General features: G+C 42.2%; 2 protein-coding genes across 4 annotated transcripts; both read left to right on the forward strand.

Annotated features, from left to right (window-relative positions):
• The first annotated feature begins 1341 nt into the window (after positions 1–1341).
• On the forward strand, positions 1342–8615 carry LOC111438663 (probable LRR receptor-like serine/threonine-protein kinase At5g63710). Of its 3 annotated transcripts, XM_023076541.1 has the most exons (12): positions 1342–1575; positions 1675–1734; positions 2108–2230; positions 3012–3144; positions 3240–3311; positions 4733–4876; positions 5514–5579; positions 5699–5769; positions 5855–5998; positions 6194–6535; positions 7510–7904; positions 7984–8615. In XM_023076541.1, exons 2-12 carry the CDS (start codon positions 1722–1724, stop codon positions 8293–8295), a joined length of 1815 nt encoding a protein of 604 aa, XP_022932309.1. In that variant the 5' UTR covers positions 1342–1575; positions 1675–1721; the 3' UTR covers positions 8296–8615. The 3 variants fall into 3 exon arrangements, with proteins under 3 accessions (XP_022932309.1, XP_022932308.1, XP_022932310.1); XM_023076540.1 differs by having other exon boundaries at positions 1342–1734; XM_023076542.1 differs by having other exon boundaries at positions 1342–1734; positions 2111–2230.
• An 841-nt stretch (positions 8616–9456) lies between these two features.
• LOC111438654 (uncharacterized protein At1g10890-like) lies at positions 9457–12870 on the forward strand. The gene is made up of 4 exons (XM_023076523.1): positions 9457–9785; positions 9899–10120; positions 11413–11626; positions 12404–12870. Exons 1-4 carry the CDS (start codon positions 9667–9669, stop codon positions 12584–12586), a joined length of 738 nt encoding a protein of 245 aa, XP_022932291.1. The 5' UTR covers positions 9457–9666; the 3' UTR covers positions 12587–12870.
• Positions 12871–12943: the final 73 nt, after the last annotated feature.

A 12943-nucleotide genomic window follows, 5' to 3' on the forward strand; every position in this document is an offset into this window, starting at 1 on the left:
TTTCCTTTTGGGCTTCTCTTCAAGGTTGAGGGGTTTCCAAACCCTTATAAAGAATGTTTCGTACTCATTTCCCTTTCGGGCTTCTCCTCAAGGTTGAGAGATGTTTCTACATCCTTATGGATTTCCCTTTCGGGCTTTTAAGGGAGGCTTTCACGAATGTTTAATTTTGTTCTCCTTTTTCTTTGAAGCTTCTCCTCAAGGTTGAGGGAGGTTTCAACACCGTTATGGATTTCCCTTTCGGGCTTCACCTCAAGGTTGAGGGAGGCTTCCGCACCCTTATAAAAAACGTTTCATTCTCCCCCAACCGATGTGGGATCTCACAATTCATCCCCCTTCGGAGCCTAGTGTCCTCGTTGGCACTCGCTTCCTTCTCCAATCTATGTGGGACCCTCCAATCCACCCCCGTTCAGGGTCCAACGTCTTTGCTGGCACACCGCCTCGTGTCAACCCCCTTCGGGGCTCAACTTCTTCGTTGGCACATCGCCAACGGCCCAAGCCCTTATAAAGAATGTTTCATTCTCCTCCCCAACCGATGTGGGATCTCACAATCCATCCTCCTTTGGAGCCCCGTGTCCTCGCTGGCACTCGCTCCCTTCTCCAATCGATGTGGGACACTCCAATCCAACCCATTCAGGGCCCAGCATCCTTGCTGGCACACCACCTCGTGTCAACCCCCTTCGGGGCTTAGCTTGCTCGCTGGCAAATCGCCCGATGCTTGACTTTGATACCATTTGTAACGGCCCAAGCCTACCGCTACTAGATATTGTCCTATTTAGGCTTTTTCATTCGGGCTTCCCCTCAAAGTTTTTAAAACGCGTCTACTAGGGAAAGTTTCCACACCCTATTACTTCGTTCTTCTCCCTAACCGATACGGGATTTTCCACTAACAAACCCACTATTCCATTGGGTCATTATCGATTTTCTGCATTTCCCCCATTAATTTTTGAATGATTACAAATACCCATTATTTTAAATCCTAAAATATTTGGTGTAGCATCCATTATCCCCATTAGATGAATTGATTGTTGTTTAACATCTTTACTTTCAAAGACCATTGGGATTAGGGTTCTTTGGAGAGCGAGTGGAAAAGAAGCTGTCCATGTAAAGTAGCTTTGAAGTAGGGAAGGAGAAAGGGTTATCCTTATCATGGTGGCATCCTTTTCCCAACAATGGTCCTTTTCATTAGCCTTCTTTTCAGAAAAATCTAAGATTTGTTGTCATCCAAAGAGGGAATATGGATAGTGCATTAATGTCCAGTGGAGGAGTGGAAGCTTCTTTGACTCTTTTAAAGCGCATTTCAACTTTTTCTCTTTCATTTAACAAAAGGGGTTTTGGAAAAGTAAAGCAAAGCAAAGGTGGAGGTGGATGTGGTGCTAATTGTGTATTCATTTCTGAATGATACAGATCGATCAATGATATTAAAAGCAGAGGCCCAAAGGTGCGATGGGAACACAGATTCTAATGCTCATTCGCATTCGGATTCCACCATCAACTGGCATAACAAGCAAGCAGCAGCAGCAGCGGCAGCAGCAGCTCAGCCTCATTTTCATCTTGCATTTTCATTTTGAATGCTTTGTGGGGCCCTTATACAGTTTTTTCTTTTCCTGATTTCATTGAATTCCCCCATGATTTGATTAGTTTATTTAACAATGTCTGCTGCTTCTCTTTCTCTGGCATGATCCATTCTTCTTTGCTTTGAAGCTTTTGCAGCCTCTGAAGCCATGGCTGATACTAGTGAGTAAACCTTCTTCAACCTCTCCATTTTTCTGTTCTTCATGTTATTCCTTTCACAATGGAGGGAACACATAAAACCAACAAGAAACTTTGTGGGCTGTTTGATCATCGTTTACTTGATAATCATATCTCCTTTGTGAGAAGATTTCCTCGTTCATAGTTCGATATTCTGGTGTCCTAGGCATAGAGAAACCACACCAATTCATCCCCTAAGAATCGGACTCGATTGTTTAATCATTTGAAAACCAGAGTTGTTCTTTAATGAATGATCACTATGTAATTCCTTAGATATATGAACGCAATACTCATCTGTTCTGTTAATTTTAATGTTCTTTACACTGTTGACACGTTTTTTTTTGTCAATTATTGTGTGAAGGAGATACTCCCATGTCTTCAATGTTCTGTAGAAGGAATCCCTCAAGACTCATCATTCAGGGGCTGTTGCTGTTCTCATTGTTGAGGTTAAATTATGCATCCACGGATCCTGATGTGGAAGGTATACTCATGCTCTGAGTTAGCCAGATGGATCTTGCTCTTCGTTTGGAAAACATTAGTAATATTAGTATCACAAGATTATGTTCGGTGGAAAAGAACCGATCTTGTGAGATCAAACATCGGTTGGAGAGGGAAAAGAAGCATTCCTTACAAGGGTGTGGAAACCTCTCCCTAGCAGACGTGTTATAAAATTGTGAGGCTGATAGCGATACGTAACGGGCCAAAACGAACAATATTTGCTAGCGATGAGCTTGGGCTGTTACAAATGGTATTAGAGCTAGACACCAAACGGTGTGCCAGCGAGGAGACTGGGCTCCGAAGGGGGTGGATTGTGAGATCCCACATCAGTTGGAGAGGGGAACGAAGCATTTCTTATAGGAGTGTGGAAACCTCTCCCTAGCATACACGTTTTAAAACCGTGAGGCTGACGGTGATACATAACGGGCCAAAACGGACAATATTTGCTAGCGGTGAGCTTGGGCTATTACAAATGATATCAGAGCCAGACACGGGCGTTGTGCTAATGAGGCCGCTGGGCCCCCAAGGGGGATGGATTGTGAGATCCTACATCGGTTGGAGAGGGGAACGAAGCATTTCTTATAACGGTGTGGAAACCTCTCCCTAGCAGACGCGTTTTAAAACCGTGAGACTAACATCGATATGTAACGGGCTAAAGCCGACAACATCTGCTAGTGGTGGGCTTGAGCGGTTACATATCTTGCAAAGTTTCTTATGCTTTTGGTTTATACCACTTGCTCTGATATTACTTTCTAAATGTGTAGGAGAAGCTTTGGTTGATTTGTTAGTTGCACTGAATGATTCCAATCATCAAATAACTGATTGGAACTATCACTTTGTAAGCCCTTGCTTTAGTTGGTCGCATATTACCTGCCGAAATGGAAACGTTATATCATTGTAAGTCCTTTTGCTTTTGAGAGCATTTACTCCTTTTTCTGTTGACTTTGCCTTTGATTTATTGACTTTAGTTTTTGAATTTGTACTAATTGCAGGAGCTTGGGTTCAGCAGGATTTTCAGGATCACTCTCTCCTTCAATTACAAAACTCAAATATTTGGCCAGTCTGTAAGCTGCCTTACTTCTCTTTTTAGATTCTTATGGTAGAAATGTTACTGTGAGATCCACATCAGTTGGGGAGGATAACGAAACATTCTTTATAAGGGTGTGGAAACCTCTTTGTAGCAAATGCGTTTTAAAAACCTTGAGGGGAAGTCTGAAAGAGAAAACCCAAAGAGGACATTCGAACGGGGTAATAGTATTAGAGCCAGACACCGAATGATGTGTTAGTGAGGAGGCTGAGCCCCGAAGGGGGTGGACACGAGGTATTGTGCTAGTAAGGACGCTGGGCTCGGAAGGGGGTGGATTTGGAGGGTCCCACATCGATTGGAGAAGGGAACGAGTGCCAACGAGGATGCTAAGCCCCGAAGGGGGGTGGACTGTGAGATCCCAGATCGGTTGGGGAGGAGAACGAAGCATTATTTATAAGGGTGTGGAAACCTCTCCCTAGCATACGTGTTTTAAAAACCTTGAGGGGAAGTCCAAAAGAGAAAACCCCAAAGAGGACAATATCAGCAAATGGGGTAATAGTATCAGAGCTAGACATCGGCCGATGTGCTAAGGAGGAGGCTAAGCCCCGAAGGGAGGTGGACATGAGGCGGTGTGCCAGCAAGGACGTTGGGACCTGAAGGGGGTGGGTTTGGGGGGTCCCACTTCGATTGGAGAAGGAAACGAGTGCCAGCTAGTACACTGAGCCTCGAAGGGGGGTGGATTGTGAGACCCCACGTCGGTTGGGGAGGAGAACGAAACATTCTCTATAAGGGTGTAGAAACCTCTCCAGACGCGTTTTGAAAACCTTGAGGAGAAGCCCAAAAGGAAAAACCCAAAGAGGACAATATCTGCTAACGGTGGGGTTGGGCTGTTATGTACTAGAATCTCGAATTGAATTCTTATTCTTTTTGTTTAGCTCGATTAATACTTCTGTCAAGAAGCTGATTGAGTTTTCTAGCATAGAATCTAATCTTTCATTTGTTCTCTCTTTTGCTTATTCCATCTTATTTTGGAATCTATTCTTCCACTTCAATATTCTAATGGGAAAGTTCTGTGGAACATTTGGTAGAGAAACTTAACTACTTTTTCTTCTTGGAATCGTACTATTTCTCTGAACTTCATTGTTGGTGAATATGGTTGGAGATATCGATAAGCAATCCGTTCGTTCGTCCGATTCTGTTACTGCTAACAATCTTACTGGCCCTATCTTAAATTATGAACTTGAAATTATGTTGCTGGTTAATTTCAAATTGTGTTGCAAAACTATAGAAAGATGAACTTATCTATAAACTTCTTTTACTGTTCTGATGAATCCAGTTAAACGTTCTGTTGCGTTGTTTTGCGTAAGGAGTCATCGTCGTTACCCTTATCCGTCCACGTAGTGCTGTTAGCCTACAAACTTGGCTTGTTAATCTGATGTTTTGCACTACTTCATGCAGGGATTTGCAGAACAATAATATAGCTGGTGTTCTACCAGATTATCTAGCTAACATGACCCACCTACAGAATTTGAATCTTGCTAATAATAACTTCAATGGCCCCATCCCTGCAGCTTGGGGTCAACTTGCTGGTCTAAAGCATCTGTAAGGCTATTTTTTCCCCTTGGTTGTTCACATATTATGCATACTGTCCCTGTTTTTTGGGTTTAGTACGTTGAGGGGGGATATTATCAAAGATTTGGGAGTAATAGCAGGCATTGTTCTCTTTAGGCTTTCCCTTTCGAGCTTCCCCTCAAGATTTTTAAAAAGCGTTTTTTAGGGAGAGGTTTCCACACCCTCATAGTTACAAATGGTATCAAAGCTAGACACTGGGTAGTGTATCAGCAAGAACGCTAGCCCCTAATGGGGTGGATTGTGATTATAAGGGTGTGGAGACCTCTCCCTAGAAGACTCGTTTTAAAAACCTTTAGGAGAAGTCCGGAAGAGAAAAATCAAAAGGACACCGGGTAGTGTACCTGCAAAAACGCTAGGCCCCTAAGGGGGTGGATTGTGATTATAAGGGTGTGGAGATCTCTCCTTAGAAGACGAGTTGTAAAAACCTTGAGGGGAAGTCCGGAAGAGAAAACCCAAAAGGACAATATCAGCTAGCGGTAGGCATTAGCCATCCCAAGTCAATCCATGAACATTCAACAGTCAACCTTTTTCCACTATTATTACAATTTCTTAGTCACTTGCCTAACCTTTTACTTTCTTGCACTCTTCCCCCAAATGCTGGTGGCAGGGATCTCTCAGATAACAACTTAACAGGAGAAGTTCCAGCTCTATTCTTTTCAATTCCAATGTTCAAGTAAATATACTCATTCAACATCTTTTTTACATATCCTGTTGAAGAACTTACAACCCATATATATACTCAATCCAATATGTTGGAATTGGTCATATACTTCTTTGGAAACATTCTTTCAGCTTTTCAAGAACTGGATTAAACTGTGGCTTTAGGTTGGATAAACCTTGTGTTTCGACCTCTCCCCATCGAGGTTGGTATTATATATATCGTGTTCTTGCACCGATACGGTATCATGTGAATTGTTCAGTGATAGCCACACCTTTGTATCTTGACAGCTTCTGTAAAGAATTCTAAGGTTGGGGTAGTGGCAAGTACTGCAAGCTGTGGGGGATTCATTCTTCTGTCAATTGGTGCCTTCTTTGCTTATAGATGCTTCTACATGCATAGGCTTAAGGATTCCATGTTTGTTGATGTTGCTGGTAAAGTTTCGCTTTTAACTTTTCAATCCTTCGGGTCAGGTCAACCTCAGCATAGCTCAACTAATTAAGATATTATACCGACGACTTGAAAAACAGACGTTTGCATCCTGACCCGAAGTAAACTTTGCTTTGAGAATGATAGGGAGGTATATTGGGTTGCATTGTTGTGAAGCTAACAACTCTGTTTTATATTAGGTGAAGATGAATGTAAACTTTGCTTTGGGCAAATCAGAAGATTTTCGTTGCGGGAAATCCAGCTTGCGACCGATAACTTTAACGAGACGAACATCATTGGCCAAGGAGGGTTTGGAAAAGTATATAAAGGAATCCTCTCAGATGCCTCCAAGGTGGCTGTGAAACGGTTAACTGACTACAATAGTCCTGGTGGGGAGGCTGCATTCCTAAGAGAAGTTCAACTAATAAGCGTTGCAGTGCATAGAAATCTCCTCCGGTTGATCGGTTTCTGCACGACTACGTCTGAGAGAATCCTTGTTTATCCATTCATGCAGAATCTTAGCGTGGCTCATCGCTTGAGAGGTAATAACTTTACTCCCTCTTTAGGCTTTTCCTTTCGGACTTCCCCTCGAAGTTTTTAAAACGCGTCTACTAGGGAGAAGTTTCCACACTCTTATATAGAATGCTTCGTTCTCCTCCCCAACCAATGTGGGATCTCACAAGCCACCCCTCTTCGGGTCCTAGCGTCCTCACTGGCACTCGTTCCCTTCTCCAATCGATGTGAGACCCCCCAATCCACACCCTTCGGGGCCAGCATCCTTGGTGGCACACCGCCTCGTGTCCACTCTCCTTCGAGGCTCAGCCTCCTCGCTAACACATCGTCTGGTGTTTGGCTCTGATACCATTTATAACTGCCCAAGCTCACCACTAACAGATATTGTTCTATTTGGGCTTTCCCTTTCAGACTTCTCCTCAAGGTTTTAAAACGCGTCTATTAGGAAGAGGTTTCCAAACCTTTAAAGAATGTTTCGTTCTCCTCTCTCTCCGACATGGGATCTCACAATCCATCCCCCTTTGGGGACCAGCGTCCTTGCTGGCACACCGCCTCATGTCCACCCCACTTTGGAGTTCAGCTTTCTCGCTAGCACATCTTCCGGTGTTAGGCTCTGATACCATTTGTAAAAGTCCAAGCCCACCGCTAGCAGATATTGTCCTCTTTGTGTTTTTCCTTTCAAGCTTCCTCTCAAGGTTTTTAAAACGCGTCTACTAGGGAGAGGTTTCCACACCCTTATAAAGAATATTTCGTTCTCCTCCCGAACCGACGTAGGATCTCACAGTTAGCCTTGTAAGAAGCTTTTGCAGACCTCAACCTGACATAAAACAGTTGAAATGGTTAGGTCCCTAGTCTTTGAGTTCAAAAAAACAGCAACGAGACTAAGAAGTTCCATCAACAAAAAAGAAGCCATATAGCTTATGCTGACTGAACATTAACCCCTATTTGTTTCATAGGCTAACCAAGCTTTACAGATTAACACGACCATTTAAAAATGCTGCAGATTTAAAACCAGGAGAAAGAAGCTTGGACTGGGCCACGAGGAAACAGATAGCCTTTGGTGCAGCCCATGGTTTGGAGTATTTGCATGAGCACTGTAATCCTAAGATCATCCACCGTGATCTGAAGGCTGCAAACATATTATTAGACGACGACTTCGAAGCTGTTCTTGGAGATTTCGGATTAGCCAAGCTAGTCGATACTAAAGTAACTCATATTACCACTCAAGTGCGCGGCACAATGGGTCATATCGCCCCGGAATACTTGTCCACTGGTAAGTCATCCGAAAAGACTGATGTTTTTGGATATGGTATCACCCTTCTTGAGCTTGTCACCGGTCAGCGCGCAATAGATTTCTCCCGTCTTGAAGAGGAGGAAGACGTTCTTCTACTTGATCATGTAAGACGTTCTTCATCTTGATCATGTACTTGAGAAGTTCATTTGTGATATGCTGAAATAGAATGTGAAACATGAACAGATAAAGAAGTTGCAGAGGGAGAACAGGCTTGAAGATGTTGTGGACAAGAATTTAACAAGCTACGATGAGAAAGAAGTCGAAAACATAGTTCAGGTGGCGTTGCTTTGCACTCAAGGCTCGCCCGAGGACCGGCCGACGATGGCAGAAGTTGTGAACCTACTACATGGAGAAGGGCTAGCAGATAGGTGGGCAGAGTGGATGCAGCTTGAAGAGGTAAGAGATCAGGAGGTATCCCTTTTGTGTCACAAATTTGTTTGGGGAGAAGAGTCAAGTCATGATCAAGAAGCCATACAGTTATCTAAAGCCAGATAGAAAGGGAAAGAAGCCATTGACATTCTCCATTTTTGAAAAGGTGATCAGTGTTGTTGTTCTGCTGTATATAAGGTTATTGGTCGGGGAGCTGGAAACCTAGGACAGAGTAGCTCTGTGTTGTCTGTCTCTCACTGTTGGCTGCATGTGTGTCTGAAAAAACATTGAGCAGATGGACATGTCGTTGTGAATTGTGATAGCAAGAACTTTAGGAAACAATATATAGATATGGTGAGCTTTTGAGACTGCTAAAAGTAGCATTCTATACATATAATACTTTGTTTTTGTATGAACGGGGAGTCTTAATTTAAGTTATATTTCGATAATGATACGAAAAGAAGCGTCACTCAAAAACACCTCTGATATTTAGGGGTTACAGACTGACCGAAGAACCCTGTATATCACATTATTACTCAACAAAGTCTATGTTCTTAATAAATTGTCGCTACCCTCAAGTATGTGCTACATAGGAACTATGAGATCACTCCAAAAGCACCTTCGATATCCGAGGGTCACAAACTAAATGTAGAACCCTGTACATCACATTACCTACGAAATCACTCCAAGGACACCTCTGATATACAGGGGTCACAGACTGACCGTAGAACCCTATACTCAGCGGAGTTTGTTGTCTTAATAAATTGTTGCTACTCTCAAGTATGTGCTACATAGGAACTACGAGATCACTCCAAAGGCACCTTCAATATCTAAGGGTCACAGATTGATCGTAGAACCTTGTACATCATGTTACCTACGAGATCACTCCAAAGACGCCTTCAATATCTAGGGGTCACTGGCTGACCGTAGAGCCCTGTACATCATTCTATTTTTCAGTGGAGATCGTGCTTTTAATAAATTGTCATTACCCTCAAATATGTACTACATAGAAACTACGAGAACACTCCAGGATGCCTCCGACATCCAAGGGCCACATACTGACCATGGAACCCTATACATCATTTTATTACTCCGAGGAAACTGTACTCTTAATAATTTGTCACTACCCTCAAGTATGTGCTACATAGGAACTACGAGATCACTCCAAAGACACCTCCGATATCTAAGGGTCACACACAGACGTACATTATTTTGTTACTTAGTAGAGAACGTGTTCTTAATAAATTGGGACTACCCTAAAGTATGTACCCTATATAAGGGTCATAATCTATTACTTTGCAAAATTGTAGCAACCGTTCAGTATGTGCTACTTTTCTGATCAAAATTCTTTCTTCTCTTCCTTTTCCTTTTCCTTTTCCTTCCCTTGAAGTGATAAGAACAAAAAAACGTTTACGATTTTGATTTGAGCGAACCTCCCTAGGGTTCGTTCTTCTCCTCCATTGATCCCTTGACCATTGCAGAATTCAATTGAAACTTATGGGGAGAAGTGTCTCAAGGTCTCCGTCGTACACTCCTCGCTCCAATTCCTATCGCCATAGTCGGAGAAGCAGAAGGGACACGAGTCCTTCCCCCTATCATTCCAATACCCGTTCCAGGTTTTCTTCTTTCTCCCATCTGTTCATCCTGTTGCCGCCGCCGCAAATCCTTCTCCTTCCACTTTCCGGATTCTTTACGCTTTTGAATAATCTATTTCTCCATCTTCTTACAGGAGAAGGAGCCGTTCAAGTTCCCTCCGCCGCCGTCGAAGTCGTTCGCCGTCATACCGTCGTCGAAGAAGTCGCTCTCCCACACGGAGACGCCGCCGACGTAGAAGTAGGTCTTCCTCGTTATCCCCTTCTCCCAAATCGTCTAGTTCCAGTCCTAGTCGTGCATCCACCGATCGGAAACATTCCGTAGAGAAGCTTAAGAAAGAGGAAGAAGAGAAGAAAAGGTACTTCCCCTTTATATTTTTCTTAACTTGGATGTTTCTGCCGACAATTCAATTCACATTCCAGCTACGCTGTCGTAAATCTTAATTGTTCTTGCTCCTTAGATTTCCACCATAGGCGTTTACATATTGAAACATGAAAAATATCCTGAATGTGACTGAATATGGTTTATGTAAGCCGTTGATATTGAGGATTATTGAGAGAAGTAGTCCACATCGGCTAATTAAGAGGAAAATCATGAGTTTATAAGTAAAGAATACCATCTCCATTGGTACGAGACTTTTTGGGAAACAAGAAACAAAGCCACTTGAGCTTATTCTCAAAGTGGACAATATCATACCATTGGGGAGGGTTGTGATTCCTAACATAGTGTAAGAGCCATGCCCTTAACTTAGCTCGGTCAATAAAATTCTCAAGTGTCAAATAAAGAAGTTGTGAGCCTCGTAGGTGTAATCAAAGGTGACTCAAGTATCGAACAAAGGGTGTACTTTGTTCAAGGGCTCCAGAGAAGGAGTCGAGCCTCGATTAAGGAGAGGCTGTTCGAGAGCTCCAGTGAAGGAGGCCTTATGGGAAACTCTATGGTGTACTTTGTTCGAGGGGAGGATTGTTGGAAGAAGTAGTTTCACGTTGGCTAATTAAGAGGAAACTCATGGGTTTATAAGTAAGGAATACTATCTCCATAGGTATGAGGCCTTTTGGGGAAACCAAAAGTAAACCTATGAGAGCTTATGCTCAAAGTAGACAATATCATACCCTTGTGGAGAGTCATGATTTCTAACCGTTAAACAAATGGCCAGAAGATCTCAATTAAATTAACCTAAGTGTGAGTTAACTTTTGGCAGTTCGCTCTCGAATGGCCAAGAGCTGTATACAAACAGGAAGTTGGCGCAGTTGGAGATGAATTCTGACGCTTTCTTTCTTTTAGTTCTTGGTTATGATTTAGCTGATCATCTTGAAACCCTCCTTCACTAATAAAACCTCCAAGCTGCTGGATCAAAGAGGATGTAAGCACACTTCCGAAGCTCGATAATTCCTTGTGCATTTGATTCTTTATTTCTCAACATCTTGGCTGTAAGCTTTGACTGATGCAGTGTTAAACATTCCAACTTTTTGAGCTATAATAGTTTAGTGCAATTTTTTACATGAACAAGTACAAAACACTTGCATACGAATGGGATATGGTTGAAGATAGGTAGAAGTTATAAACTTCGAATTTAGTCTTTATTTTGTTGTTTTCTGACCTCCTGAATGAGATGTTGGCTCTATGATTGATATTTACTGCTCCGTCTTGCAGGCATGAAGCAGAGTTGAAGAAGTTAGAAGAAGATGCAGCTAGGAGGATGGAAGAACTAATTCAAAAGAATGTTGAAGAAAGGCTAAACTCCGAAGAAACTAAATTAGAAATACAGAGGCGAATAGAGGAAGGTCGCAAGAAGTTGTTTGATGACGTTGATGTGCAGCTTGAGAAAGAGAAAGAAGCCGCTCTTACTGCTGCAAGACAGAAAGAAGTAAGCATTTTGTTTCCTATTCTTTTTGTTACATTTTGTGGTTATAACAACTCCAAATGCACGTTGATAGTAATCACATATATCAGTAGAGCGATTGCTTTGCACAAAAAAGTTCGAAAAATTGGATTCATTGATTTTGCGATCACACAAAATCCAATTTGAAATTCTCCAGGAATATTGGATTCATTGAAAATTTTAAAATACGAGTTCTTTTGAGAATTCATCTCCGAATCTTTGAGTTCTTCAGTACTCTATGCTTATGCTGCTTTAAAGACGCTTTACTTAAAATTATTTGATATAAAAGTATGAGATCCTACATTGATTGGGAGAGGGGAACGAAACATTCTCTATAAGGGTGTGGAGGTGGGCATTCTTAGTGGAACTAGGCCTGCTGTGATAGGAATAGTTAGCTGTATGTTGGCACATATACTTATGCCGTCTTTGTGTGGTGGAGTGGAATGGGAATCACTGAATCTTAGAAAGTGATTATGAACACTACTTTATTGGAAAGTAAAGGCCTATTGAATAGTTTTAGTTAGGTTTGGTTGAATCTTGAGTACCTTAAAACATGATGGACTGTTGTGCAAGCAGAAATACTTTTGAAGGAAAAGTCCAGTTCTTGGACAGTCCGTGTTTCTCTGGAGCTGTGGACGAGCTCGTGGTTTATGTCTCGATTGGAATCTGAATACAAATGCTTATATGCAGGCTCTTTTGTGAAATTTTTTTCTCCTTTTTCTGTCAAATTTACCTATGATCTTATGAATGCAACATTTTCAGGAACAAGCACGGAAAGAAAGAGAAGAGCTAGATAAAATGCTGGAAGAGAATAGACGAAGGGTAGAGGAAGCTCAACGAAGAGAAGCTCTGGAGCTGCAGCGGAAGGAAGAAGAACGATATCGTGAGCTCGAGTTGATTCAGAGACAAAAAGAGGAGGCAGCTCGGAGGAAAAAGCTGGAATAGGGACAAGACTGGGGTTTATTGTGGATGAAATATGGAGCCTCCACGTTTTCCTGACCCATGGAATGGTGAACCTCAAAGCCGATGATGTTGTTTGGGGTATTGGCATATCATTATGTGGGTCAAGGAAATTGGTTTTCCTTGGCGCCCTTTCAGTTTTGTCTGTTTTGTGGTTGTCCTATGACATGAACATCAATTTTGGGTAGTTCATTTCTCATCGAAGTTTCTCGTTCTGTGAGAATTAAAGTATTTATTGAAATCTATTTTATGAAAGATTCTGGCTTTCGTGTTTTGGGGGTCTTCGAGATCCTTTCGATGAGCGTATGTTTCAATTTCTAAAATTTTGATACTTATCTTGCT

This window comes from Cucurbita moschata, unplaced genomic scaffold (genome assembly GCF_002738365.1).
Source record: "Cucurbita moschata cultivar Rifu unplaced genomic scaffold, Cmos_1.0 Cmo_Scf00080, whole genome shotgun sequence".
In the NCBI taxonomy this organism is placed as follows: domain Eukaryota; kingdom Viridiplantae; phylum Streptophyta; class Magnoliopsida; order Cucurbitales; family Cucurbitaceae; genus Cucurbita; species Cucurbita moschata.

Bases quoted from the DNA above. Each gene is read 5' to 3' on its own strand.
- LOC111438663 (XM_023076540.1), top strand. The intron at 5,770-5,854 runs GTTGGTATTATA...GTATCTTGACAG, and splicing joins TTCGACCTCTCCCCATCGAG to CTTCTGTAAAGAATTCTAAG. The intron at 6,536-7,509 runs GTAATAACTTTA...AAAATGCTGCAG, and splicing joins CGTGGCTCATCGCTTGAGAG to ATTTAAAACCAGGAGAAAGA.
- LOC111438654 (XM_023076523.1), top strand. From the start codon at position 9,667: ATGGGGAGAAGTGTCTCAAGGTCTCCGTCGTACACTCCTCGCTCCAAT. The intron at 9,786-9,898 runs GTTTTCTTCTTT...ATCTTCTTACAG, and splicing joins CATTCCAATACCCGTTCCAG to GAGAAGGAGCCGTTCAAGTT. The intron at 11,627-12,403 runs GTAAGCATTTTG...CAACATTTTCAG, and splicing joins CTGCTGCAAGACAGAAAGAA to GAACAAGCACGGAAAGAAAG.